This window comes from Ranitomeya variabilis, chromosome 1 (genome assembly GCF_051348905.1).
Source record: "Ranitomeya variabilis isolate aRanVar5 chromosome 1, aRanVar5.hap1, whole genome shotgun sequence".
Taxonomy (NCBI): domain Eukaryota; kingdom Metazoa; phylum Chordata; class Amphibia; order Anura; family Dendrobatidae; genus Ranitomeya; species Ranitomeya variabilis.
The window spans coordinates 216,150,205-216,176,888 of record NC_135232.1 but is presented as its reverse complement, the minus strand read 5'-3'; the positions used below and the strand labels follow the sequence as shown (position 1 = coordinate 216,176,888).

Genomic DNA, 26,684 nt, shown 5'->3' with positions numbered 1-26,684 from the left:
CCGTGCAGCCCCCACTGCATCATCACTGATTTAAAGCAGATGATGGAAGGACCGCGGCCGGCACTACCCCCACTTCTGGAGCTTCTCGGCCTAAGTGAGAGGCGCCCCTCCTGCTCTCGGCGGCCATCTTTCTACACCTCAGGAACGGAGCCGGCTTTCTGACAGCAGTGGCAGTAACAGCAGCGCTGGCAGAAGTGCTGCGAGGTGTGAGGACACCGACACCTTCCCTGGGGACACAAGAGCAGGAACTGGGTAAGCTGAATCCTCCAGAACTGTCAGCTTAACACCTGAGGTAGCGCACTGGTCGCAAACATTTAGTCCCCGGCTTCGGCCGAGGTGTAAGTCCCTTTATTAAAGGGATGGCGGATTGTGGGTGACCCCTTTCTCCCTGTACCATGGTCCTGGACCAGCAGCAGCACTGGACAGGTGGTCTGCGGTGACGCTGGCAGGGGGGCTTACTCTGGCAGTGAGGGTGCATTTCTGGGGCCAACTCACAGGGGCGACAGTTTGGCATTTACAAAGACTCTGCATGCAGTTTCCTTAAAGGCGCCATGACAGCGTCACGGTCCAAGCTCCCAAAGGGTCCAATAAGACTATTAGTTTTATCTAACTTGCAAAACCCGTGCCTTCAAATGCGTTAAGGAGCCCTCCATCGCCCCAATCCCAGTGTACCTAGTTCCCCTGAGGGGCTTTGTCAATGAAGCAACCCGTGGCTTATCTGGCCAAAAGAGATTGAATTCCTCTGTGGATCGGAGCGTTTAGCAGGTCTGCTATAAATGGATCCTCTCCTACACTGGAGTCATCGGCTAGCAGGGGCCGCAAGTATTCTAGAACCGCATAAGCGTCTAGAAATCGGATCCGTGGTACAATTACCCGAGCAATCTCGGGCCTTGGGTCCGTGAGCTCTGTTTCTCGCTCTCCATCACCAGTGATTTACAGAACAAGACTCTGAATTTGAATTGGATGTTTCCCGGATCTGCACTCACTAGAGTTCCAGAAAATGAATGACTTGCTTATTGAGCCCGTCAATCAGACTCTAAAGGTCTAAAGGTCAGACTCCATCCACCTCTCGTGTCTCCCCTTTTCCTCATAGTTTGTAAGCTTGCGAGCAGGGCCCTCATTCCTCCTGGTATCTATTTTGAACTGTGATTTCTGTTATGATGTAATGTCTATTGTCTGTACAAGTCCCCTCTATAAGTTGTAAAGCGCTGCGGAATATGTTGGCGCTGTATAAATAAAAATTATTATTATTATATTATAAAGGTTGACGAGGATTGTGGTTCTGTCCCAGAACACACAGTGCTCTTCAAGAGGACTAATCACCCTCATACAGCATTTACCATTCACCCGGAGGTCTGGGTTATACTTAACCAGCGCTGAGAGCAACCTGTTAAACGTCTCTAGGGTCAGCAGCCTCTTGAGGCGTGGTACACCCCCTGTTTTGATCTGTGGAAAGATTGAGCTGAATCACCTGCAGTGAACCCGGCAGTATTCATTTCGGTATTCAGAATCCTTCTAACCTGGCCGGATGGATAATCGCCCACGGACTGTCAGAGACTCTGACTCGCTCCGTCTTTGAGACATCTGGTTAAGCATTATCCATCGTATGCCGCGGCAGGGGTAGCTAAAGCCATGGTGTCCTGGTCTCCTTTTTGGATGCGGATAGCTGCGCTGCACTATCAGCGACGGATGCCATCACGTTCATGACATCTCTTCCTTCCAGAGTGGCTATTTATTTAGAGTGAATCTGACTCAGCTTGTCTCTGACGCTATGGGAGGAAAGAGCAATTCTCCGCGGCAAGGCTTGGACGCCCTTTTTTGGTGTAAAAAAATAAACCAATTTTTTTTTCGGACTCCATAGATTTACGAGGGGCTTAAGATGTTCTACTCGAATCTGTTTGACGTTCGCTCATTACTTTGGCTGCATTGGGTCCTGGGATCAAAATCCCACCTTAGTTTATCGGACCTGCAGCACCATTGGGCAACAGCCTCGGGTAAGTGCTCTAACCCTGAGGCCCCGTTGTTTTTCCCTGCAAAGGATGCATGGGATTAACAGGTCATGGGGTATTCTGTCTTACAGCCTCATTTTACTGAGGCTGGGATCTAGACTACACTACACCCCCCCCCCCCCCCCCCCCGAGTGGTCTTCGTCGCTGTCGCAGCCCATGGCATCACTGACCACAGCAATACAGTCCCTTCACGATCCTTCCTCTATCAGTCAGGGTCTTCACCAGCTTGACTGGGATAATTCTTTCATCTCTAATGCAGCACGTTGGTTCAGTGGCTAGTACCACAGCCTTGCAATCTGGAGTCTTGGCATCAGATCCCACCAAAGGATCATGCTCACTCGTCGATAAAAGAGGGACGCTTCTAACATCCATCCACAACGGGATGTTTTTTCCTACATATTCGGATTTTCCCCTCTCTAAACAATCCTGTGCTTCGCCATTCCCAAACAGCATTTTCAGTTAACATTGTGCTCTCGAAGGTCATGACGGCTGTCATGTCCATCTTTCACTCTTGAGGCGTGATCTTTCTGCCCTACTCAGACGACCTTCTCATCAGGGGTCTGTCCTTCCAGGACTGCGCGAAGTGCCTTCGCATCCATCTCTGGCGATACTCTTCCTCCCCTGAGCTCGTGGATAAATGTATACAGGCTCCCCTCATTCCAGCCCAGTGGATATCCTTTTTAGGAATGACCCTGGATGCCTCCAAGGGTTAGTGATTGTCCCTCAAGACAAGGTCCGAGCCTTTTTTAACAGGAAGCCCACCCACTTAACCACTCACTCCGTCATTCTATCCGGTTTGCTATGACTGCACTGGGGCAAAATGGTGACAGCAATGGAAACGGTCTTCTTTTTCGTTCAGCTGAATCTCCGTCCCCTGCAGCATGAACCCGTTTTCTTTCTTGATCGCCGGTGCTGCATGCCTCGGCGGATCAGGTAACCTTTCAGGTGGTGGACATTGAGGCCTTCTCTCTTCCAGAGGAAATATTTTCTCCCGGTTTAATGGCTAGTGGTGTCTACCGATGGCAGTCTCCTTGACTGGGGAGTAGTCTTAGGCACCTAATGGCTCAGGGGCGCTGATCAACTCAGGAGTTGAACCTTCCGATTAATGTCTGGGAAATCCGGCCTATCAGGATAGCCCTGCAACAGTTCCATTATCTCCTGGCGAGTCACCCCATCCGAATTCAATCGGATGAAGCCACGGCTGTCGCATGTATCAATCATTAAAGGGGTACCCACAGCAGGGTGGCCATGCACGAGGTAGCCCATATTGCCCGATGGGCAGAGAGGAACCACTCGGTATTTTCAGCAGTCCATATCCCAGGCGGCAGTTTTTTCCTAGCCGTTAAGGTCTCACCTTGGGACAGTGGGACTGCTTTGGGATTTCCCATGGTCTGTGTCCCCCAATGAGGTGTAGGAGAAATAGGGATTTTTGTGTACTCACCGTAAAATCCTTTTCTCTGAGCCAATCATTGGGGGACACAGCACCCACCCTGTTAATCTTTTGGCTTGCGCTTGGTTTTTCTTTAATCTGATATGAAGTTTATGATCTCTTACTGCTTTTCCACCGAACTGGTTCTCTGGGAGCCTGCTTTTGCACCGAACTGGTTCTCTGTGAGCCAGCAGGAGGGTGTATACTGCAGAGGAGGAGCTAACTTTTTTGTTTCAACTTAGTGTCCTCCTAGTGGCAGCAGCATAACACCCATGGTCTGTGTCCCCCAATGATTTGGCTCGGAGGAAAGGATTTTACGGTGAGTACACAAAAATCCCTATTTCTGAAATTTGACATCGCTGGTCCTGTAAAATGTAGCTGAAAATTTGCATAAAAAAAAAAATCGAGAGAGATCATGCCCTATCGTTGCCCACTGTTCTAAAATGTGCGTGAACCAGGACAGTTTCAAATTTCTTGAACATATCAGACGTGGGCAAACATTTAAAGCATTTTTATGAAGTTTTGTTGAAAACCGCCTTATGAATCGGGGCCAATGTCAGATACTATAGACCAGGAGTGAGCAATTTTCCCAAGGGGGCACATGAGATGCTGTTACTGTTGTTGGGGGAGTGACCAACAAACCAAACTTAATTCTTCTTCTTTTTAGTTTTTATCTTAATTTTATCACTTGCTATGGAGCAGAATGATTAGTTCCATATTAAGTGTTATTACTACAAGAAGGCTTATTGTAACATTTATCCTTACTTGTAGCAGCTAATCAACACCTATTTGTTTTACTGCTTTTTAGAAATCGAGCTCCTATTACTTAGCTCTTGTATCTCTATAAACCGTTCCTAATCTGATGCCTCACATACGGTATTATATCCCCACACAGCCCCCTTACACAGTATGATGTCCCCCTCTTCCTCTGCAGAATGTTGTAAAACCACTCTCCTAACCCCATTTTTGCTTATCTCCGGTCTGTGCTATGTACTGAGGCGCTGCTGGCGCAATGTATGGACCTCATCGGCTCAATGATGGGTGCCCATGTGGTACAGGCCACCATTGCATAAAGCTCGGGTGTTCAGGTCCGTGGGCAGCACCAAAAAAATCCAAAATGCCCCATGTGACCTTTAGGCCATACTTTGCCAAGGTCTGTTATAGACTATTCCAAATTCATTTAAATAATCCCTTTTTAATATTCGAGGTAGACATCTTATGTTATTCCGAGTCACCAGTTAAAGGGAAAGTAACCTTTTTTTTTTTTTTTCTTCCATTTTATATGTATTATAATAACTTGTCCATTGTGTAAGGTTTGGAGTAACACAAATGCCCTAATTTTTTTTTTTATATGTATTGCAGGTGACTTGTAAATGTAACATGACCATGGAGAAGTGTGCTATGGAGGAACATGAGGTCAGGTTTTTTATGTTATACTGTTATTATATGTGCGTATTACATTCTCATTCATGGGGCTGTCCATTACTCAGATATCATCGGCTTAAATACTGTATTCTCCAATAGAAAATAAGAACACTCTATATTCTCCTCTAGCACTTGTGCTGCTCTGTTCCTGTGATGGCTGCACCAGGTATCCCAAGGCTCACATGACGTTGTCTGCAGGGCTCACATAGCAGAACAGTGTCATAGGAGCCTCAGGAGACCCAGTGCTAGAATGTTCTTTTATCACGGTTTTAAGAAGGGGTTGTCTGAGTAGTGGATAACGCTTTAAAGGGAATGTGACATCTGATATATGCAATCATTGGGTGGCATGTGCCAGCGGCGGCTGTATTTCTGGTGTGTGTGTGTGTGTGTGTGTGTGTGTGTGTGTGTGTGTGTGTGACTCTGAAATGCAGTAGTGTTTAAATGAAAAACATTCTTTAAAATCTGCCGGGGTCAAGCTTCATAAGAGACTAGTCAGCCAGTGTCTGATGCATGCTGCCCTTGCATTTTTTTTAATTTTTTTTTTTGCATGTTGGCTTTTAGAGAGCCTGTCATTCTATATATATATATATATATATATATATATATATATATATATATATATATATATATATATATATATATATATATATATATATAATTTTTTTTTTTTTTTTTTTTCTACAAATCGGATTTTTTAATGTTTTTAGTTCTATAGGTGTTGGCAATTTTGGAATGCAGGGCGGGTTCTGCTGCTTGCTCATCACTATGCAAGAAACTGAACAAACTAGTAAACCATGTTAGACCGGAATCAACATGTACAGGGTTAAGAGGACTGAGCATGTATGTCACCGTACACCAGATCTAAAGACTTCCCTGCATTATACTGCTCGTCTACGAAGGGTGGATAGCACAAACGCTTTCTCTGTAATAAAGGCTATTCATTCTATACAAGTCTGAAGATGTAAATTAGTAGATCTTTACAGTACTGTGCAAAAGTTTTAGGCAAGTGTGGGGAAAAAATACTTAACATTTTTTTTTTATTTTGTTAGATCATAAAAATAAAATCCAAGAAACAACAAAATGAGCATATACCCTACAGCAAATAAATAAGTAAATAGTAATTGTACATGTAAATAACGTAGGGCACTTGGTTAATGTTACTTTGATGAAAAAAAATCATAAAGGCCATCCCACTATGACCAGGTGTACCCATCGGGATTGTCCTGTACGGTCTCTAGTATTAAAGCCTTACCACGTGTTAGCAACGTCAATGTGAATAAGGACAGGGCCCCGAATAAGACACCCATGAGCACCCCATGTTGTTCACATGTATTATTGCTATTTACTTATTGTAGGGTACACACTCATATTTTTTTTTTTTTGTGTCAAAATGGCCACGGTGTAAGTATGATCTTACACTTTGCACCAGCTTATAGTCCGGCTCATTTCTTTGGCTGTGCTGTAATCTCTTACCCCTTACTTTTTGAGCAAAGTATTTAATCTGTATAGCTTCCCTTGATGGGTGTCTTATTTAGGCTCATGTCCTCCTCTGCCATAATCACATTGATGTGGTTAGACACCCTGAAAGGTTTTAATCCTAGAGACAAGTTAGGACCCTCCAGATGGGTAAACGTACAGCCAATGTCATTAAGAATTATTTTCAGCTTGATTCTCAAGGAATCCTGGAAAATCTGATATGGAGCCCTGATGTTGCCATTATTGAGTCTCTGGTATTACATGAGGAAACAGAAGGATTTGTGCACCCCTACATCCACAGATCTGTTGGCAGAGAGGTTGTTCCAAACCTCTTGGAGAACTGAGTTCCTTCAAAAACTGTTTGCAAGTGTGCCTAGAAGACTTCATGCCGTTTTGAAGCACAATTAACATTTTGTTAATCAATAAATGTAATTTATTACTATTTCTGTTTTTTGAAAAAACCTATGACTGAAACAAAATGAGTAAATGAATAAATTAAATAGCAATTGTCCATGTAAATCACAGAGTACTTAATCAACCCTATTTTTTTTTTAGATAGTTATATCTCTATATCCGTAAAAGCCATCCCACCGCGACAAGGTGTACCCAATCACGACAGTCCTATCTATCTCTAGGACCATCCCGATTGGTACACCTTGTTGCAGTACGATGGCTTTTTTTCTTTTTTTTTTTTTTTTTAATTAGTGTAAGCTTAGTACCTACGCTACATCATTTACTTATTACAGGGTATTTGTTCATTTTGTTTTTGTTTTAGGTTTAGGCCACAATTTAAACATACACCGGTACTTTGCACTTGTACCAGCATGTGTTCCGACGCATTTCTTTGGTTTTACTTCTATTTTTGAAAGCCTTTGCAGCTTTTTTTTTTTTTTTTTTTTTTTCCAAACACATGACTATAACATTTAGTACAGGACTGTTGTCTGAGGGCACAACCTGCTTTTGCACACAGTATATGAACAACATAAGGCTGTCGCACACAAGGGTTTAAAAGGATTGCTCTGTGAAAAAGAAGTTATCGTTTATCCATAAGTGATCAGTGGAGGTAGGAATTTCACCGTACACTTATTTAAAAGTTGTTAATTTCTTTGCAGACACTTGTTCAGACTTGTAGAGGTGCAGAGACCTAAGATGCATCTTATGTGACACTTGCATTACTTTTGACTGCCGGGCAGATAGACCTGGTCTGATGGCTGCTTTTAGCCTTCAGCTTGATAACCTGATGTATGGGTGCAGCCAGTGATTGCTTTGGTATAACTCAGACCTATTAATGAAAGACATGATTTCTCCGCTGCCATGCTCCATGCACTGATCTTAAATATAGTACAAATATTTAGAATTTTTCCTATCTTTTTGCAGAAAACTGCTTGTCCTCTGCGTTTGGCTAAATGCCAGTTTTGTGAGCTGGAAGTGACCTTTAATACACTAGGGAATCATGAAGATTACTGTGGCGCTCGGACTGAGCCATGTGATAAGTGCGGCTCTAGTGTAATGATTAAGGACCTCCAAGACCACCCTACTGTGTGCGGCAAAGTAAAGCCGCAAAAGAAACCAACGAGAGGCCATACTTGGGCAAGCAACCGAAACTATGAGCTGCCGCTGCACTCGGCCCTGCGCAGTAGTACTTTCACCGACAGTCTTCATTCTGAGATGCAAAGGAACGTGCCAAAAAGATTTTATGGAAAATCCATTTTAACTCCTAAATTTGGAGACTTAAACCAAAACCCGAGGAGAGAACAAAATCGAGGTGAGATGTGTGAGAATAAGACAAATATAAGTAATGTGGCAACTGCCATACTGATACTTCCCACTTAGCTGTTATCACAAATTGTAGCTGTCCATGTCATTTTGTGAGCGCAGTTTCTACTCAAAGGCTAAATTCCTGCAGCAACAACCAGGGCTGACACCAACACCGTCCCTGGCTGTTTAACTCTCTCTATGCTGCGGTCAATAGCAACTATCATTTATTTTAGAAGCTTGTTAGATGGAGGGAGCAAAGAATTACTTCTGAGTCTGCCAGGTACAGGAACAGAATTTTAGATTGTGAGAAAGGTCTCTACTCAATACTCCTATCAGCAAAAAACGTAGACTTTATTCTAACAATGTAATGGGCACCTGGCTCTTTTGGGTTCTTGGCAGCGCCACGGATAGCAATTTGGGTTGGCCACAGCTTTTTTTCCCCCCAATTTATGCAGTGATTATTCATTTTTCACATGGTGCGCTCCTTAACGTCGTAAGAGTTTTTTGGAGTCGTGGTGGGAATTTCACAGTGTATCTGATTTACCCTGTAACTGGGTCTGGTACGTTTGTCACAGTTGCAGGGAAAATGAAGCCTCCTCGCTGCTTAGCAGAGCGGAGTCCTACGACCCAGAAGTTCCTGCTTTCTCTCTATACCCAAGGATCACATGCTCTCTAGGTGCAGAGGAGGAGGCGCCATAAGTGCAGTGTATTTAGTGAATTGGGAAGGCAAATGTGGTAATAAGCTGCCTCTGCCTATTCTGAGGAGTCTGGCTGTACCTGACAGTCAGCTGGCCGCTCCACAGCTGCACAATCTTCTGCAGGTGCTGTATTATTCAGTGACGTTTTAGAACTTATTTGTAGAGTAGAACCAAGAGCAGCTGGACTCTTATCTGGTGCTGAAGGGATTAACATATGCAAGATTATAAGCATTGTCACCTTTCTTCAGCTGATCACTCACATTAGATATACTGTCCATAACTGACAGATTTGATACAGACAACCATCTAACTCCTCCAGCACAGATGTAGTCACATTGCTTGTTTTTTTTTTTGTTTTTTTGTTTGTTTGTGTGTTTAAATGTAGGCAGACACTATTATAAGTCATAGGCTACTTTCACGTTAGCGTCGTACGCTGCATGTCGCTATGCGACGTTGCGGCGCACGGACGCTAGCTGTGGAAGCGCCGCACAACGGGGCAGCGGATGCTGTTTTTCAACGCATCCGCTGCCCCATTGTGAGGTGCGGGGAGTCGGGGGCGGAGTTCCGGCAGCGCATGCGCGGTCGGAAAAGACTGGAACGACGCACCAAAAAACGTTACAAGCAACGTTTTTTTGGTGGCGACGGTCCGACGCAACCGTAGCACGACGGTTGCGACGTGTGGCAATGCGTCATTGATAAAAGTCTATGGAGAAAAAACGCATCCTGCAAGCACTTTTGCAGGATGAGTTTTTTTCTCCAAAACTACGCATAGCGACGTGCAGTGCACAACGCTAGTGTGAAAGTAGCCATAGGAGGATTGCCCCTACAGGAAGCTCAAACTAACCTCCATACTAAGACAGCACACAGTAAGCACCCAGGCTCCCTCTAGTGGCAGCTTTAGACCGCCAGATGGTGCAATGTCATTGGTGCAGCAGGACTCAAAGCTGTGATTTACAAAAAACCCACAAGTTATTTGAACTCTTTGTTCTCCAGCTGGAGCCCTCTAGACTGATGCCACACGCTGACCAGTTTGGATCTGTAACTACCGTAATCCCCAAGTTTGTACTGCGGTTTAGTAATTTTAGCTATTCTGCGCTGAGTGACCTGATTTTAGTAGATGCATTTCCCTTGTGCATGTACCTCCATTTTTACCTGTCTTCAGAAAAGATATGTTGCCTTGTCATCAGCTGTGTCCTGGTGGCTGCATCTGAGCTGTGTTGCTTTTACATGTGATGGGCCAAGGCTTCATCTATGATGCCTGAGAAACACAAGTAAAGTTGCCCATACACACAAGATGTGCACGGACTCCTCCTGTCTGCAGATGCCTGGGAGCGTAGCATTGGGCATTTTCCTGCACCCTGCGGAAGTGAGCCTGTGGCCAGCCGTTCTCAAAGGTGTATGGCTCCTTTAAAAGCTGGTTGTTACAGCAGTTATATAGGAGGTTGAATGATGATCTATTGTAATATACCATATTCTCATTTTAGGGGGAGAACAGTCTAATCTGGATCTTGACCTAGATATTCCGCTGGATTATCTTTCACAAGAAAGTTCTAACGCATTCCGCAGTTATGATGAATTCCACTCTCAAAGCCGCCAGAATCACACACGAGCGAGTCCGGAGCCCTATAGTCCCTCTTCTGAAAATAACCAGCAATTCTGGCATAACTTCTACTGCAAGGATAATAACATGAAGACGAATGTCCGGGGACGAAGCAACCTTAATTACTTCTCCAGTAATGAATCTGTGCACGTAAATTCCCCCAGCACTCCCTCTGGTAGGCTGCCCTTTTATCCATATTTTTAGAACTTTTTACATCTCTGCTGCCTAGCATATGTACAATTGCTCCTTAATATGTATAATTTGTTTCTGACCCTTAGGCCCTGTTCACATCGTGACCGTTATTTATCATGGAACACTTAATGTCACTATTCCGTACCGCAAAGTGCTCTCAGTGACAAATGAACTGCATGGCTTCCCAAAGACGTCCTTTAAAAGGCATAAGTCATGAGCATGTTCATGACACTTCTGTTAAACTGTTGCCATCATAGCCTATGTGACTGTTAGACATGCTTAACATTGACATTGAGAGACGCCAAAAAATCTTTTGAAAAGCTAAGGATGTGTCCTTTTAAAAGAGGACCTTTCAACAAAAATTTTTGACCTGGACATAGGATGTAATAGTGGCTGCAGAGCAGAATAAATGTGTGTATTTTATTTATTTTGCCTCTTCATTTCAGAGATATTAGAACTTAAAGTGTTTGGCATCTATCAGCCCTTTACTGGGGGTGTGCTCTCCTTCTCCCTATATGATGCTGACCAATCATTGGCAGGCAGCAACATTCAAATGGAAGGAAAGAACACCCCACACCATGGCGTAGAGCAGATTTCGAAGTGTGCTACAGCTCAGATCTCCTGATCCAACTTCCTGCATAAGGCTGGTTTCACATTTGCGTTTTTTGCCGCTGCGTTTTAGCTCAAAAAAAGCATGCATTTTTTTTCCTATATTTAACATTAAAAACGCATGCGTTTTTTTTGTATGCGTTTTGCCGCTTTTGACAATGCATGCGTCGTTTCTATGCTTGCATTTAGTTGCAGAAATGCAACATGTAGTAATTTCTAGAGGCGTTTTTTTGCCGCAAAAAAACGTATTGCTGTCTATGTAAACGTATGCGTTTTTAAGCACATGCGTTTGGTTGCGTTTTAAACGCATGCGTTTCAATAGAAAAAAACAAGAATACACACTGATAAGCCACCCCCCACCATCAAGGTGATAAAGGGATCCAAACCCTAACCCTAAAGGCCCCGTCTCACACAGCGACGCTGCAGCGATACAGACAACGATGCTGATCGCTGCAGCGTCGCTGTTTTGTCGCTGTGTGGTCGCTGGGGAGCTGTCACACAGACAGCTCTCTCCAGCGACCAACGATCAGGGGAACGACTTCGGCATCGTTGAAACTGTCTTCAACGATGCCGAAGTCCCCCTGCAGCACCCAGGTAACCAGGGTAAACATCGGGTTACTAAGCGCAGGGCTGCGCTTAGTAACCCGATGTTTACTCTGGTTACCAAAAAAAACAAACACTACATACTCACCATCTGATGTCCGTCAGGTCCCTTGCCGTCTGCTTCCTGCTCTGACTGTGTGCCGCCGTACAGTGAGAGCAGAGCGCAGCGGTGACGTCACTGCTGTGCTCTCACTTTACGGCGGCAGTCAGAGCAGGAAGCAGACGGCAAGGGACCTGACGGGCAACAGATGGTGAGTATGTACTGTTTGTTTTTTTTGGTAACCAGGGTAAACATCGGGTTACTAAGCGCGGCCCTGCGCTTAGTAACCCGATGTTTACCCTGGTTACCAGTGAAGACATCGCTGGATCGGTGTCACACACACCGATTCAGCGATGTCAGCGGGACCTCAACGACCAAAAAAAGGTCCAGGCCATTCCGACACGACCAGCGATCTCGCAGCAGGGGCCTGATCGCTGGTACGTGTCACACATAGCGAGATCGCTACTGAGGTCGCTGTTGCGTCACAAAACTTGTGACTCGGCAGCGATCTCGCTAGCGATCTCGCTATGTGAGACGGGGCCTTAACCCTAGGGATCCTAACTAGGGTTGAGCGACTTTTCCTTTTTTGAGGTTGAGTCGGGTTTCGCGAAACAGTAAACCGTCTCATATCCTTTTTTTTTTTTGCATATTCCACACTACTAATGTTAGTAGTGTGTATGTGCAAAATTTCGGCGCTGTAGCTATTAAATTTAAGGGTTAAATCGCGGAAAAAATTGGCGTGGGCACCCGCGCAATTTTCTCAGCCAGAGTGGTAAAGCTAGTGACTGAGGGCAGATATTAATAGCCTGGAGAGGGTCCACGGTTATTGGCCCCCCCCCCCTGGCTACAAACATCTGCCCCCAGCCACCCCAGAAAAGGCACATCTGGAAGATGCGCCTATTCTGGCACTTGGCCACTCTCTTCCCACTCCCGTGTAGCGGTGGGATATGGGGTAATGAAGGGTTAATGTCACCTTGCTATTGTAAGGTGACATTAAGCCAGATTAATAATGGAGAGGCGTCAATTATGACAACTATCCATTATTAATCCAATTGTATGAAATGGTTAAAAAAACCACACACAATATTGCAAAGTATTTTAATGAAATAAACACACAGGTTGTTGTAATATTTTATTGCTCTCTCAATCCACCTGAAGACCCTCGTTCTGTAAGGCTACGTTCACATTTGCGGTGTGCGCCGCAGCGTCGCCGCCGCAACGCACCGCATGCGTCGTGCGGCCCTATCTTTAACATTGGGGCCGCATGTACATGCGTTGTCATGCGTTGTGGTGCGTCGTACGCCGCATGCGGCGTTAGGGCGCACCTGCCAGGGCGCGGCCAACGCAACATGTTGCATTTTTTGGGCGGCGCAGACTTTTTTAAAAACGCATGCGTCGTGTTTGCGTCGTGTTTGCGTCGTCAATGCGCCTTTTTCCCCATTGACTTGCATTGACAACGCAGACGACGCAAGTACTTGCGTCGTGATGCGTTGTACGACGCATGCGTTTTTCTTTCAAAAATGCAAAACATTGTCTAGACTTTGTCTAGACACTTAAAAAAAGCACTATATATATAAAAAAAGGGGGGGGGGGTTGCCATTGTCTTTCACAAGGCTATTCACACAACACACAGAGAAGACACTGAGAGGAGCAACCTGCTTTCCAAACCTGTAAGTATATATTTCTCTTTGCATAATTTTTTTTCTGTGTTTTATTTCTTGTTTTTGATTTAATTTGTGCAATGTTTGCTCTGTGATATTGTACGGTTATGGCACTGTAGGTTGTTATTGAATACTAACATTTTTTTTTAATGTGTTTCTGATATATGTTGGCGTTTCTTGTGTGCGGCCTTGCTGGGTTTGGATTGGTTTTGGATTTATTTTTGGTTGTTCTTGTGTCATGCGGATGTTCAATGCCTTTTTTTTGTAAGATTTTTTATTGTAAAATTTGTGGTGCATGTCTTTTTCTGGCTTCTATTGTTGGGGTAACCGTATGGCGTTTTCTAGGCTCATGTCTTGCTGTGTTTTATTATGCTGTTGGCATTTTTTTTTCTTTCCTTGAGTGTCTTTTCTTGCTGGTGGGGGGCTACATTTATGATGTTTCATTTGTATTGTATTGTTCCGTGCTGCTATATGCCATTATATGTTTAATTGTATTATGGTTACGTCGTTTTCTGTATGGCTTCCATATATATATCTCCTGTATTGAATGTTTCCATAGCCAAGTGTGTAGTTAATTTTTTTTTTTTTTTTTTTTTTTTGGGCCCTTTTTTTAAAATTTCTTGTGTTTTCTTTTCTATTTGACTATGGTTTTTCTTTTGGTTGCTGTATATTGTAACAGCGGTTGTCCTGTAATGTTTATTGCTTATTATCTAGAATGGTATTTATCGCCTTCTCCAGATGTATTTCTGTGGTAGATGTCACCAGATGGTGTTGTTTTGGATCATGTCTTGTTGCTATTGTAAAGTATTGCGTGCAGTTTGCTATTTCATTGTGCCTTTTTTTTCCCTGTACAGTTTTTTTATATTTAAAAATTTGGACATTGGTGTCTTTTTTTGGTAAAATTTTTTTGGGTCTATTCTTGTAGTTTCTTCTATTGTATTCTCTTGCAATGTATGGCGTTGTGGTGTCGCTTTTTCAGTTTGCATTGTCCTATCAGTCAACAGTCAATTGTGGTTGTTTTAATTTTTTATGCCGATTTTATTGTATGTGTTAGATTTGGATGTGATTTTTTGCTCATTTTTTCATTGCAGAGCAAACTTGCAAGAATGACGAGTGAGTCAGAGTCTGAACATAGGCAATCGGCGAGGGGGAGTGCGGTGAGTAATTATGTCCAGTTGCTTACTATTCGCTGCCATTTGTAGCATTGTCACTAATTTTTGTATACATTTTTTTACAGGCTTCTTCAAGTGAGGGGGAAGGCACACAGCGGGAGCAGGGAGATCGGTGCCAAGATGGGTCGTCAGGCCGGCAAGTGAGTATTTTTTTTTTTTTTTTATCTTTTTTTTGGAGTAGCATCCTGCTGGGAGGAACATTAGGAGCAACCTGGTTTCACTAGGGCTGTTTACTAAGCTTAATTACATATAGCTTTTCAGGGCAGCAAGTATTTGGGGGAAGGTAACATACAGTTGAACTCCCTGCACAAAAACATTCAAAAATACAGGTGTAGAAACCATCAATATAGATACATCAAATGGCAAAGGATAGGGCAAAGGTACAAATCATGCCACGTGCTGATGATGGTTGTTTATATTTGCCTATTTGTAACCTTTTTGTTTTCTATTTTTTCTAGGTTTCACAACGGGACCACAGGGAGTGTATTGATGTGGAGCTCCTGATCTCCAGCATCCAGGAGCGTGGCCCGTTGTGGGACAGCCGTGACCCTCGGCACATGGACCAGGTGGTGTCGAGGCGTTTGTGGGCAGAGGTGGCAAAGTCGCTGTGGGATGGCTTTGACAGTGCCTCAGCGAAGGACAAAGGCACCTTTAGTGAGTATTGCTGAGACGCTGCTATGACCCATCTTGCCAGGATAAACACAACCGTGTGTGATGCTATCAACGCCTAAACTTTGCATCACACACGGTTGTTTTATCCTTTTAAAATGCGACATATGTAACCTTTTTTTTTCTTTGCATTCACAGTGAAAAAGTTGAGGACCAGATGGCGATCCATAAAGGACCGTTTCAATAAGGGGCTCCGTGCAGAGGAGGAGCAATCGAGGAGTGGTGCTGCTGCGGCCAAGTCGGTTCCATATAAATACAACCGCCAATTACAGTTCCTAAGACCAATCCTTGGCCGCCGACAGTAAGTATTTTGTCCACATACCATATTGCACATTGTACATTGCCCAGACACATAACATATTGCACAGCCACATAGTACATTGACCAGCCACGTACATTGTGCATCCACACACATAGTATATTTACAGGCCACTATATCGCAGCCACATAGTACACGTTCTAGCCACGTATCCACATAGTACATTTCCCAGGCACATAGTGTATTGGCCATCAATGTAGTCAGCGTAGCATATTGGCCATCCACGGTAATTTTTTTAGGTTAAGCAAGAGTCCTTGTAGTTCCTGACAGGTTCCGTTCTGAGTCAGTGTAGTTCTGATCGCAGGAATAATGATGACGTCTCGATCACATGATCCTAACGTCATGGACATTCCTGCGATCAGATCAGCAAAGTCTGGTTTTTATTTTTTTTTAATTCTTTTATAGACCTTAAATTTTATATTATTTTTGCAACATAGCCAGCATCTTGAAATTAGTTTTTCACACAATAATTTTTTAAAAATATGACAGGGGTATGCATTGCCTTTGGCAGAGGGAATGTACAGTCATTTTCTGCCGTCGGTATGTCCATGATTGTTATCGTGAGCCCTAATGGTCAGCTGGCGATAACAATCAGCAATTTATTATAGGCCACACAGACTGAGAGACAGGGGATTGTAATGTTTTGATGTGTCATGTAATTTTTTTGACAGGAGTTGGCGTATGTGATAGGTTATTAATTGAAGACTAATTTTTTCATTATCTTTTCACAGGACACACAGCAGCACCCTCCAGCGAGCTCCCCCCTGTGAAGCGGAACTTCATGGATCGCCATCTGAGCCGTCACAGCCATCCCACAGCGACAGCAGGCCTGCACCACCATCATCTGGAGAACCGGCTGCCGGTACGTCAGGTTTTCCCCTGCCCGAGGCCTCTGGCGCACCTTCGTTCGGGTATTCCCGACAGCGCCAGCGGGCCTCGGACAGGTCAGTCATGCCTGAATTTTTGCACTTGGGCACGGTGTTCCAGAACGGTTTCAAGGCGTTGAGAGATGAAATGTCCAGTATGGGACGGCGCCTTGAAATCCTGGAAGCCGAGCTCTCAAATCCGGCAAAACATTTCTTCAGCACACTTGCTAAAGGCATGGTGGAAAACCTTACGCCGGAACTCCAGATTTCGGTGATGCAGGACTGCAACAATTCTTACGTGAGGGCTCTGCAGCAGTCTCGGGTCGCGCAGTCAGCGACACTGCCCGTAGTGCCGTCGCTGGCTAGCGTGACTCCGACTACTGCTGCAGAGTCACTCCAGCCCCCCCACCCTGGTCCAAGTGCCGGGCGACGCCACCACAGGCACCATACCAGTGTGCGGCCCACTCCTGCTCCTGCCAGGCCCTCATCCTCCCGTAGGAGTGCTTCTGGGGGAGATGCCGCAGAAGGCAGGAAAAGGAAAAAAAAGAGGAGGCACACAGACAAACACACAGAGGCACAGGTTCTGGCTGCTCCAGGACACACACCATCTCGTCGTGGCTCTAGCCACAGCAGGAGCAGCCAGGGCCAACCAAGCCAAAAACGAAGGCGGCTTGTGTTGCCTCCTCCCTCCTCTACTGACGAGGCGGTCTCCCTAGTGTACCCTGCGGGGGGTTTGGACCTGCCATCTAGCTTACTGGAGTATGGCGGCTCCTCCTCCTCCTCCTCCTCTACCACTCCCACTCCCAGGTCCAGAACGAGAAGCTACCGGTCACCGGTGGTAGCGGATGTTGATCCCCCCTCGGCTGTTGAAACCCCATAATTTTCTTTTCCCTTTTTTTTCTGTTTCCCCTCAATAAAAATTTAATTTTTTGTATACAATATTTGGTCTTCTTTTCAAGTACACTGCTCGGTAATTCACTCCGTGCGTCGTTTATTTGTGCTTCAAACACCTCATATATGCAATGTCAGACAGTATTTTTGGATTTTTTAATTTGACCGTTTCTTTGGGTGTCTTTCATTGCTGTATGAGGTGTTTCCCAACACTATAGTGTATGAGTTGTTTTCAAAGAAAAAGGGTATGTGTCCACGCTCAGGATTGCATCCGGATTTGGTCCGGATTTTAATTCAATATTTGTAGCCAAAACCAGGCGTGGGTAATAAATACAGAAGTGGAGCATATGTTTCTATTCTACTTTTCCTAATTGTTCCACTCCTGGTTTTGGCTTACAAATATTGATGAAAAAACCTGAGCAATTCAGGATGCAATCCTGAACGTGGACACATACTGTAAAGGTACCTTCACACTTAACAATGCTGCAGCAAAACAGACAACGATGCAATTCACTGCAGCATCGCTATTTGGGAGCTGGAGAGCGGTCTGTGTGACCGCTCTCCAGCGACCAACGATGCCGAGGTCCCCGGGTAACCATGTTAAACATCGGGTTGCTAAGCGCAGGGCGCACTTCCGATGTTTACCCTGGTTACCAGTGTAAAATGCAAAAAAAAAAAATATTCACAATCGCATCCCCCGGCGTCAGCTTCCCTGCACTGACTGAGTGACGTCCCTCACAGCAACGCTGTGCTGTGCATTCACTTTACGGCCGGCGCTCACTCAGTGCAGGAAGTGGACGCCAGGGGACGCGAAGATGAGTATATTTATTTTTATTTTTTAGTTTACAATTAACACTGGTAACCACGGTAAACATCGGGTTACTAAGCGCGACCATGCGCTTGGTAAACCGTTGTTTACCCTGGTTACCAGTGTAAAACATCGCTGGTATCGTTGATTTTGCTGTCAAACACAACGATACACGGCGATCTGACAAACAAATAAATATGGTATGGTATAAATTTTGTCTTGGAAGCAGGGTAGAAAACGTAAGAAAATTTTTTTATTAAAACACAACATTTTAAAAACAAAGGTTTACAAGTTTTTTAGATAAGGCACATTTACATTGGTGAACTATTTTTAGCATAGTCACACCAGAATACAGTCCAACAGTTTATTACACCATTGAATCTTGCCATGACAGACGGCCAACATCGGACACAAAATAGGCCGCAAAACGGTCCCTCATCTGCGCAATTTCCACGCTTGACCTCAGAGGATGATCATGGAAATTGGGCAATGGGTTGGCTATGGTTTCATCGAGATCAACGTTCAGTCTCTCTTTGGCCAGAATAAAATTGTGGAGAACCACACACGCCTTCACCACCTCATCCACTGTCTCAGTTTTCAGATTAATGGCGGATCCTAATATCCGCCATTTAGAGACAAGGATGCCAAAGGCGCACTCCACAGTCCTTCTGGCCCTGGACAGTCTGTAATTGAACACCCTTTTCGTGTGGTCCAAGCCCCGACTTGAGTAGGGTTTCAATAGGTTGGCAGACATTTGGAATGCCTCATCCCCAACCACAACAAATGGCATCGCAGGGCCTTCGGTGTGGGGAAGAGGTCGTGGCTGGGGGAAATTGAAATTGTTGCCATATAATTTTTGGCCCATATCAGACTCTTTGAATGTGCGCGAGTCATTTGACCGGCCAAAAGCACCAATGTCGACTGCCAGAAAACTGCAGTCCGCACCGGCAATTGCCATCAGCACAGTGGAAAAATATTTTTTGTAGTTATAGAAAAGGGATCCACTTTTCCCTGGCTTGGTAATACGAATGTGCTTGCCATCCACCGCGCCAATACAGTTTGGAAACGAACACACTTCCTCAAATTTCTCGGCGTTGGCCAACCAGATATCGCTTGTAGGGACGGGTAAAAATTCTTCCCGGAGGTTATCCCACAAAGCGCGGCAGGTCTCAGCAATAATTCCCGAGAGAGTGGAGACTCCAATCCGGAACTGAAATTGAAGGGATCGCAAGGTCTCTCCGGTAGCCAGGAAACTGCCAAGAAGATAAAGAAATTACATTAGTACATTGCAATTTATAAGGGTATGTCTCCACTGTCCGGAGACGCGGCGCTATCGTTGCAGCGGCGAAGCCGGTCGGCGATAAGCCCCGCCCCCTTCCTGGGACGCAATGGTGCCGGATGTGTACAGTACACATCCGGGATCATCGCACCCCTCGCCGTAGGGCCCTGTGATATACCTTGCGGGGACGCTGCGTCCCCGCAAGGTGTACGGACATGCTGTGTTCTGAAAAGACGCGCAGCATGTCCGGAGTCGCAGGGCCTCCGCGTGCGGGTTTCCACGCATAGTGGAGACGGGATTTCATAAAATCCCCTCCACTATGCTGGAACATCTGGACGCTGCTTGTTTGACGCTGCAGCGTCAAACAAGCTTACTGACCGTAGAAACACAGCCTAAAAGTACATTGACCATACCACCCCCAACAAAAATTAAGAAAAAAAAAAAAAAAAAAAAAGGGAAGATGTGAACGTAGCCGAACATATCTCAAGTCATTCAAACAGCTACGTACCGTAGAGTCACCAGCAGCCGCTCCTCTGCGGATATAGCTCTCCGGAGCTGAGTATCCTGCCTGCTGATGGCTCCTTCCACCCGACGCAGAAGATACCGGAAGCTCTCCTGAGACATCCTGGTGTACTCGAAATACTTCTCAAGGTTGTCATTCAGTTCGCCAAACAAGCTATGGTATGCTCCACGGCTCTCCCGGACTTCCAAGATAGGGTGTATCCAAAATCTGCGATGAATCCATCTCCGTTTTTCTCTTTCTCTTTGATGAGCACAGGCGACAGCATAGGCATGAGCCAAGGCTAAATCCATCTCCATATCCATGATAACACTGTCCAAGGGACGCTCCATCATGAATACCAGCAAATGGGAGGAATTCATGTCTGCCATGGTATATATACACAATTACATAAACACCAACCCTCTTCTAGCCATTGGTGGCCCTTATCTATTGTGTAGACCCTTTTTTTTGTGGGTGGGATGAAGAATGACTCACTGCACAAAAAACGCATGCGGCGCAAAACGCTGCGTTTTTTGTTGGAAACGCAACTGCGTTTACAAAAAACGCAGCGTTTTGCGCCGCATGCGTTGAACGCATGCGGCGCAAAACGCAGCGTTGTGCATGCGTTGTGTTGCGTTTTTGTCTGCGTTGTGCGTTGCGGCGGCGACGCTGCGGCGCACACCGCAAATGTGAACGTAGCCTAACAAATTAAAAATAATAAACCAACAATATACATACCTTCCGTAGATCTGTAACGTCCCACGATGTAAATCCATCTGAAGGGGTTAAAATATTTTACAGGCAGGAGCTCTGCTATAATGCAGCTGTGCTCGTGCCTGTAAAACCCCCGGGGAATGAAGGTAATGTAGGTCAATGACCTGTAGTTACCTTCATTCGCGGTGAAGCGCCCTCTGCTGGATGTCCTCATGAACTGGAGCCTGGTAAAAGTTCCCAGGCTCGAGGTCATATGAGGACATCCAGCAGAGAGCGCATCACCGCGACTCAAGGTAACTACAGATCAAACTGCTTTCCATTCAGTACCCGGGGTTTTACAGGCAGGAGCGAGTGCATTAGCACAGCTCCTGGCTGTAAAATGATTTAACCCCTTCAGATGGATTTACATCGTGGGACGTTACAGATCTACGGAAGGTATGTATATTGTTGGTTTATTATTTTTAATTTGTTACAGAACGAAGGTCTTCAGCTGGATTAAGAGAATAATAAATTATTACAACAACCTGTGTGTTTATTTCATTAAAATACTTTGCAATATTGTGTGTGTTTTTTTTTTTTTTAACCATTTCATACAATTGGATTAATAATGGATAGGTGTCATAATTGACGCCTCTCCATTATTAATCTGGCTTAACCCCTTAATCCCGTATGACGTACTATCCCGTCAAGGTGACCTGGGACTTAATTCCCGGTGACGGGATAGTACGTCATACGCGATCGGCCGCGCTCACGGGGGGAGCGTGGCCGATCGCGGCCGGGTGTCAGCTGCCTATCGCAGCTGACATCCGGCACTATGTGCCAGGAGCGGTCATGGACCGCCCCCGGCACATTAACCCCCGGCACACCGCGATCAGACATGATCGCAGTGTACCGGCGGTATAGGGAAGCATCGCGCAGGGAGGGGGCTCCCTGCGGGCTTCCCTGAGACCCCCGGAGCAACGCGATGTGATCGCGTTGCTCCGAGGGTCTCCTACCTCCTTCCTCCCTGCAGGTCCCGGATCCAAGATGGCCGCGGCATCCGGGTCCTGCAGGGAAGGAGGTGGCTTACCGAGTGCCTGCTCAGAGCAGACGCTGGTAAGCCTGCAGCCCTGTCAGTGAGATCGGTGATCTGACAGAGTGCTGTGCACACTATCAGATCATCGATCTGTGATGTCCCCCCCCTGGGACAAAGTAAAAAAGTAAAAAAAAAAAATTTTCCACATGTGTAAAAAAAAATAATAAAAAAAATTCCTAAATAAATTATAAAAAAAATATATATATTATTCCCATAAATACATTTCTTTATCTAAATAAAAAAAACAAAACAATAAAAGTACACATATTTAGTATCTCCGCGTCCGTAACGACCCAACCTATAAAACTGCCCCACTAGTTAACCCCTTCAGTAAACACCGTAAGAAAAAAAAAAAACGAGGCAAAAAACGCTTTATTACCATACCGCCGAACAAAAAGTGGAATAACACGCGATCAAAAAGACTGATATAAATATCCATGGTACCGCTGAAAACGTCATCTTGTCCCGCAAAAAACAAGCCGCCATACAGCATCATCAGCAAAAAAATAAAAAAGTTATAGTCCTGAGAATAAAGCGATGCAAAAATAATTATTTTTTCTATAAAATAGTTTTTATCGTATAAAAGCGCCAAAACATAAAAAAATGAGATATCGCTGTAATCGTACTGACCCGAAGAATAAAACTGCTTTATCAATTTTACCAAACGCGGAACGGTATAAACGCCTCCCCCAAAAGAAATTAATGAATAGTAGGTTTTTGGTCATTCTGCCTCACAAAAATCGGAATAAAAAGTGATCAAAAACGGTCACGTGTCCGAAAATGTTACCAATAAAAACGTCAACTCGTCCCGCAAAAAACAAGACCTCACATGACTCTGTGGAGCAAAATGTGAAAACTTTTTTGCTATAAAAAGCGTCGCTGGTTTCACACTTGCGTTTTTGTCTGCAGCGTTTTTTGCTCAAAAAAACGCATGCGTTTTTTCCCTATATTTAACATTGAAAACGCATGCGTTTTTTGTACGCGTTTGGTCGCGTTTTCAAACGCATTCGTTTTTTTCTGCATGCGTTCATTTTCAGAAATACAACCTGCAGTATTTTCTTGCGTTTTTAAGCACATGCGTTTGCATTAAAAACGCATGCGTTTTTATCGAAAAAAAACAGAAAACACACTGAAAAGCCACCCACCACCATCAAGGTGATAAAGGGATCCAAACCCTAACCCTAACTCTACCCCCAACCTCACCCCTAACCGTTTAATGAACATTTTCTGACAGTCATAGTGCCACGTGTTTCAGTGCCACGTGTTTCAGTGCCACGTGTTTCAGTGCCACGTGTTTCAGTGCCACGTATTTCAGTGCCACGTATTTCAGTGCCACGTATTTCAGTGCCACGTATTTCAGTGCCACGTATTTCAGTGCCACGTATTTCAGTGCCACGTATTTCAGTGCCACGTATTTCAGTGTCACGTATTTCAGTGCCACGTATTTCAGTGCCACGTATTTCAGTGCCACGTATTTCAGTGCCACGTATTTCAGTGCCACGTATTTCAGTGCCACGTATTTCAGTGCCACGTATTTCAGTGCCACGTATTTCAGTGCCACGTATTTCAGTCACGTTTAGGGTTAGGGTTAGGGCTAGGGTTGGAGGTAAAGTTAGGGTTAGGATTGGGGCTAAAGTTAGGGTTGGGGCTAAAGTTAGGGTTAGGGTTTGGATTACATTTACGGTTTGGATTAGGGTTGGGATTAGAATTATGGGTGTGTCAGGGCTAGGGGTGTGGTTAGGGTTACCGTTGGGATTAGGGTTAGGGGTGTGTTTGGGTTAGGGTTTCAGGTAGAATTGGGGAGTTTCCACTGTCCAGGCACATCAGGGGCTCTCCAAGCGCGACATGGCGTCCAATCTCAATTCCAGCCAATTCTGCGTTGAAAAAGTAAAACAGTGCTCCTTCCCTTCCGAGCTCTCCCGTGCGCCCAAAAAGGGTTTTTCCCCACCATATGTGTTATCAGCGTACTCGGGACAAATTGAACAACAACTTCTGGGGTCCAAGTTCTCTTGTTATTCTTAGGAAAATAAAAATTTGGGGGGCTAAAAATCATTTTTGTGGGAAAAAAAGATGTTTTATTTTCACGGCTCTGCGTTATAAACTGTAGTGAAACACTTGGGGGTTCAAAGTTCTCACAACACATCTAGATAAGTTCCTTGGGAGGTCTAGTTTCCAATATGGGGTCACTTGTGGGGGGTTTGTACTGTTTGGGTACATCAGGGGCTCTGCAAATGCAACGTGACGGCTGCTGACCAATCCATTTAAGTCTGCATTCCAAATGGCGCTCCTTCCCTTCCGAGCTCTGTCATGCGCCCAAACAGTGGTTCCCCCCCACATATGGGGTATCAGCGTACTCAGGACAAATTGGAAAACAAATTTTGGGGTCCAATTTATTCTGTTACCCTTGTAAAAATACAAAGCTGGGGGCTAAAAAATCATTTTTGAGAAAAAAAAAAAAATTATTTTCACGGCTCTGCGTTATAATCTGCAGTGAAACACTTGGGGGTTCAAAGCTCTCAAAACACATCTAGATAAGTTCCTTAGGGGGTCTACTTTCCAAAATGGTGTCACTTGTAGGGGGTTTCAATGTTTAGGCACATCAGGGGCTCTCCAAACGCAACATGGTGTCCCATCTCAATTCCAGTCAATTTTGCATTGAAAAGTCAAATGGCGCTCCTTCCCTTCCAAGCTCTGCCATGCGCCCAAACAATGGTTTACACCCACATATGGAGTATCAGCGTACTCAGGACAAATTGCACAACATTTTTTGGTGTCCAATTTCTTCTCTTACCCTTGGGAAAATAAAAAATTGGGGGCGAAAAGATCATTTTTGTGAAAAAATAAGATTTTTTTTTTTTTTACGGCTCTGCATTATAAACTTCTGTGAAGCACTTGGTGGGTCAAAGTGCTCACCACACATCAAGATAAGTTCCTTAGGGGGTCTACTTTCCAAAATGGTGTCACTTGTAGGGGGTTTCAGTGTTTAGGCACATCAGGGGCTCTTCAAACGCAACATGGCGTCCCATCTCAATTCCAGTCAATTTTGCATTGAAAAGTCAAATGGCGCTCCTTCCTTCCGAGCTCTGCCATGCGCCCAAACAGTGGTTTACCCCCACATATGGGGTATCAGCGTACTCAGGACAAATTGTACAACAACTTTGGGGGTCCATTTTCTCCTGTTACCCTTGGTAAAATAAAACAAATTGGAGCTGAAATAAATTTTGTGTGAAAAAAAGTTAAATGTTCATTTTTATTTAAACATTCCAAAAATTCCTGTGAAACACCTGAAGGGTTAATAAACTTCTTGAATGTGGTTTTGAGCACCTTGAGGGGTGCAGTTTTTAGAATGGTGTCACACTTGGGTATTTTCTATCATATAGACCCCTCAAAATGACTTCAAATGAGATGTGGTCCCTAAAAAAAAAATGGTGGTGTAAAAATGAGAAATTGCTGGTCAACTTTTAACCCTTACAACTCCGTCACAAAAAAAAATTTTGGTTCCAAAATTGTACTGATGTAAAGTAGACATGTGGGAAATGTTACTTATTAAGTATTTTGCATGACATATGTCTGTGATTTAAGGGCATAAAAATTCAAAGTTGGAAAATTGTGAAATTTTCAAAATTTTCGCCAAATTTCCATTTTTTTCACAAATAAACGCAAGTTATATCGAATAAATTTTACCACTAACATGAAGTACAATATGTCACGAGAAAACAATGTCAGAATCTCCAAGATCCGTCAAAGCGTTCCAGAGTTATAGCCTCATAAAGGGACAGTGGTCAGAATTGTAAAAATTGGCCCGGTCATTAACGTGCAAACCACCCTCGGGGCTTAAGGGGTTAAGGTACCGTCACATTAAGCGACGCTGCAGCGATAGAGACAGCGATGCCGATCGCTGCAGCGTCGCTGTTTGGTCGCTGGAGAGCTGTCACACAGACCGCTCTCCAGCGACCAACGATGCCGAGGTCCCCGGGTAACCAGGGTAAGCATCGGGTTGCTAAGCGCAGGGCCGCGCTTAGTAACCCGATGTTTACCCTGGTTACCAGCGTAAAAGTTAAAAAAACAAACAGCACATACTCACCAGCGTGTCCCCCAGCGTCTGCTTCCTGACACTGACTGAGCTCCGGCCCTAACAGCACAGCGGTGACGTCACCGCTGTGCTTTCACTTTCAGTTTAGGGCCGGCGCTCAGTCAGTGTCAGGAAGCAGAGGCTGGGGGACGCGCTGGTGAGTATGTGCTGTTTGTTTTTTTAACTTTTACGCTGGTAACCAGGGTAAACATCGGGTTACTAAGCGCGGCCCTGCGTTTAGTAACCCGATGTTTACCCTGGTTACCAGTGTAAAATATCGCTGGTATCCTTGCTTTTGCTGTCAAACACGGCGATACACGGCGACCTAGCGACCAAATAAAGTGCAGACCTTCTAGCAGCGACCAGCAATTTCACAGCGGGATCCAGATCGCTGCTGCGTGTCAAATACAGCGATATCGCTATCCAGGTCGCTGCAACGTCACGGATCGCTGGCGATATCGCCTAGTGTGACGGTACCTTTAATGTCACCTTACAATAGCAAGGTGACATTAACCCTTCATTACCCCATATCCCACCGCTACAGGGAGTGGGAAGAGAGTGGCCAAGTGCCAGAATAGGCGCATCTTCCAGATGTGCCTTTTCTGGGGTGGCTGGGGGCAGATGTTTGTAGCCAGGGGGGGGGGGGGGCAATAACCGTGGACCCTCTCCAGGCTATTAATATCTGCCCTCAGTCACTAGCTTTACCACTCTGGCTGAGAAAATTGCGCGGGAGCCCACGCCAATTTTTTCCGCGATTTAACCCTTAAATTTAATAGCTACAGCGCCGAAATTTTGCACATACACACTACTAACATTA

General features: G+C 44.9%; 2 protein-coding genes across 3 annotated transcripts in view; both read left to right on the top strand.

Annotated features, from left to right (window-relative positions):
- The window catches only part of TRAFD1 (TRAF-type zinc finger domain containing 1), a 66,089-nt gene that overhangs the window by 21,456 nt on the left and 17,949 nt on the right, over positions 1-26,684 (top strand). For both annotated transcript variants that reach the window (XM_077292489.1, XM_077292498.1), the window contains exons 4-6: positions 4,801-4,854; positions 7,717-8,104; positions 10,280-10,570. In XM_077292489.1, coding sequence (XP_077148604.1) covers positions 4,801-4,854; positions 7,717-8,104; positions 10,280-10,570 — 733 coding nt within the window. The remainder of the gene's footprint in view (positions 1-4,800; positions 4,855-7,716; positions 8,105-10,279; positions 10,571-26,684) is intronic.
- LOC143809410 (uncharacterized) lies at positions 14,224-17,615 on the top strand. The gene is made up of 5 exons (XM_077292481.1): positions 14,224-14,657; positions 14,738-14,812; positions 15,131-15,326; positions 15,480-15,642; positions 16,392-17,615. Exons 1-5 carry the CDS (start codon positions 14,454-14,456, stop codon positions 17,404-17,406), a joined length of 1,653 nt encoding a protein of 550 aa, XP_077148596.1. The 5' UTR covers positions 14,224-14,453; the 3' UTR covers positions 17,407-17,615.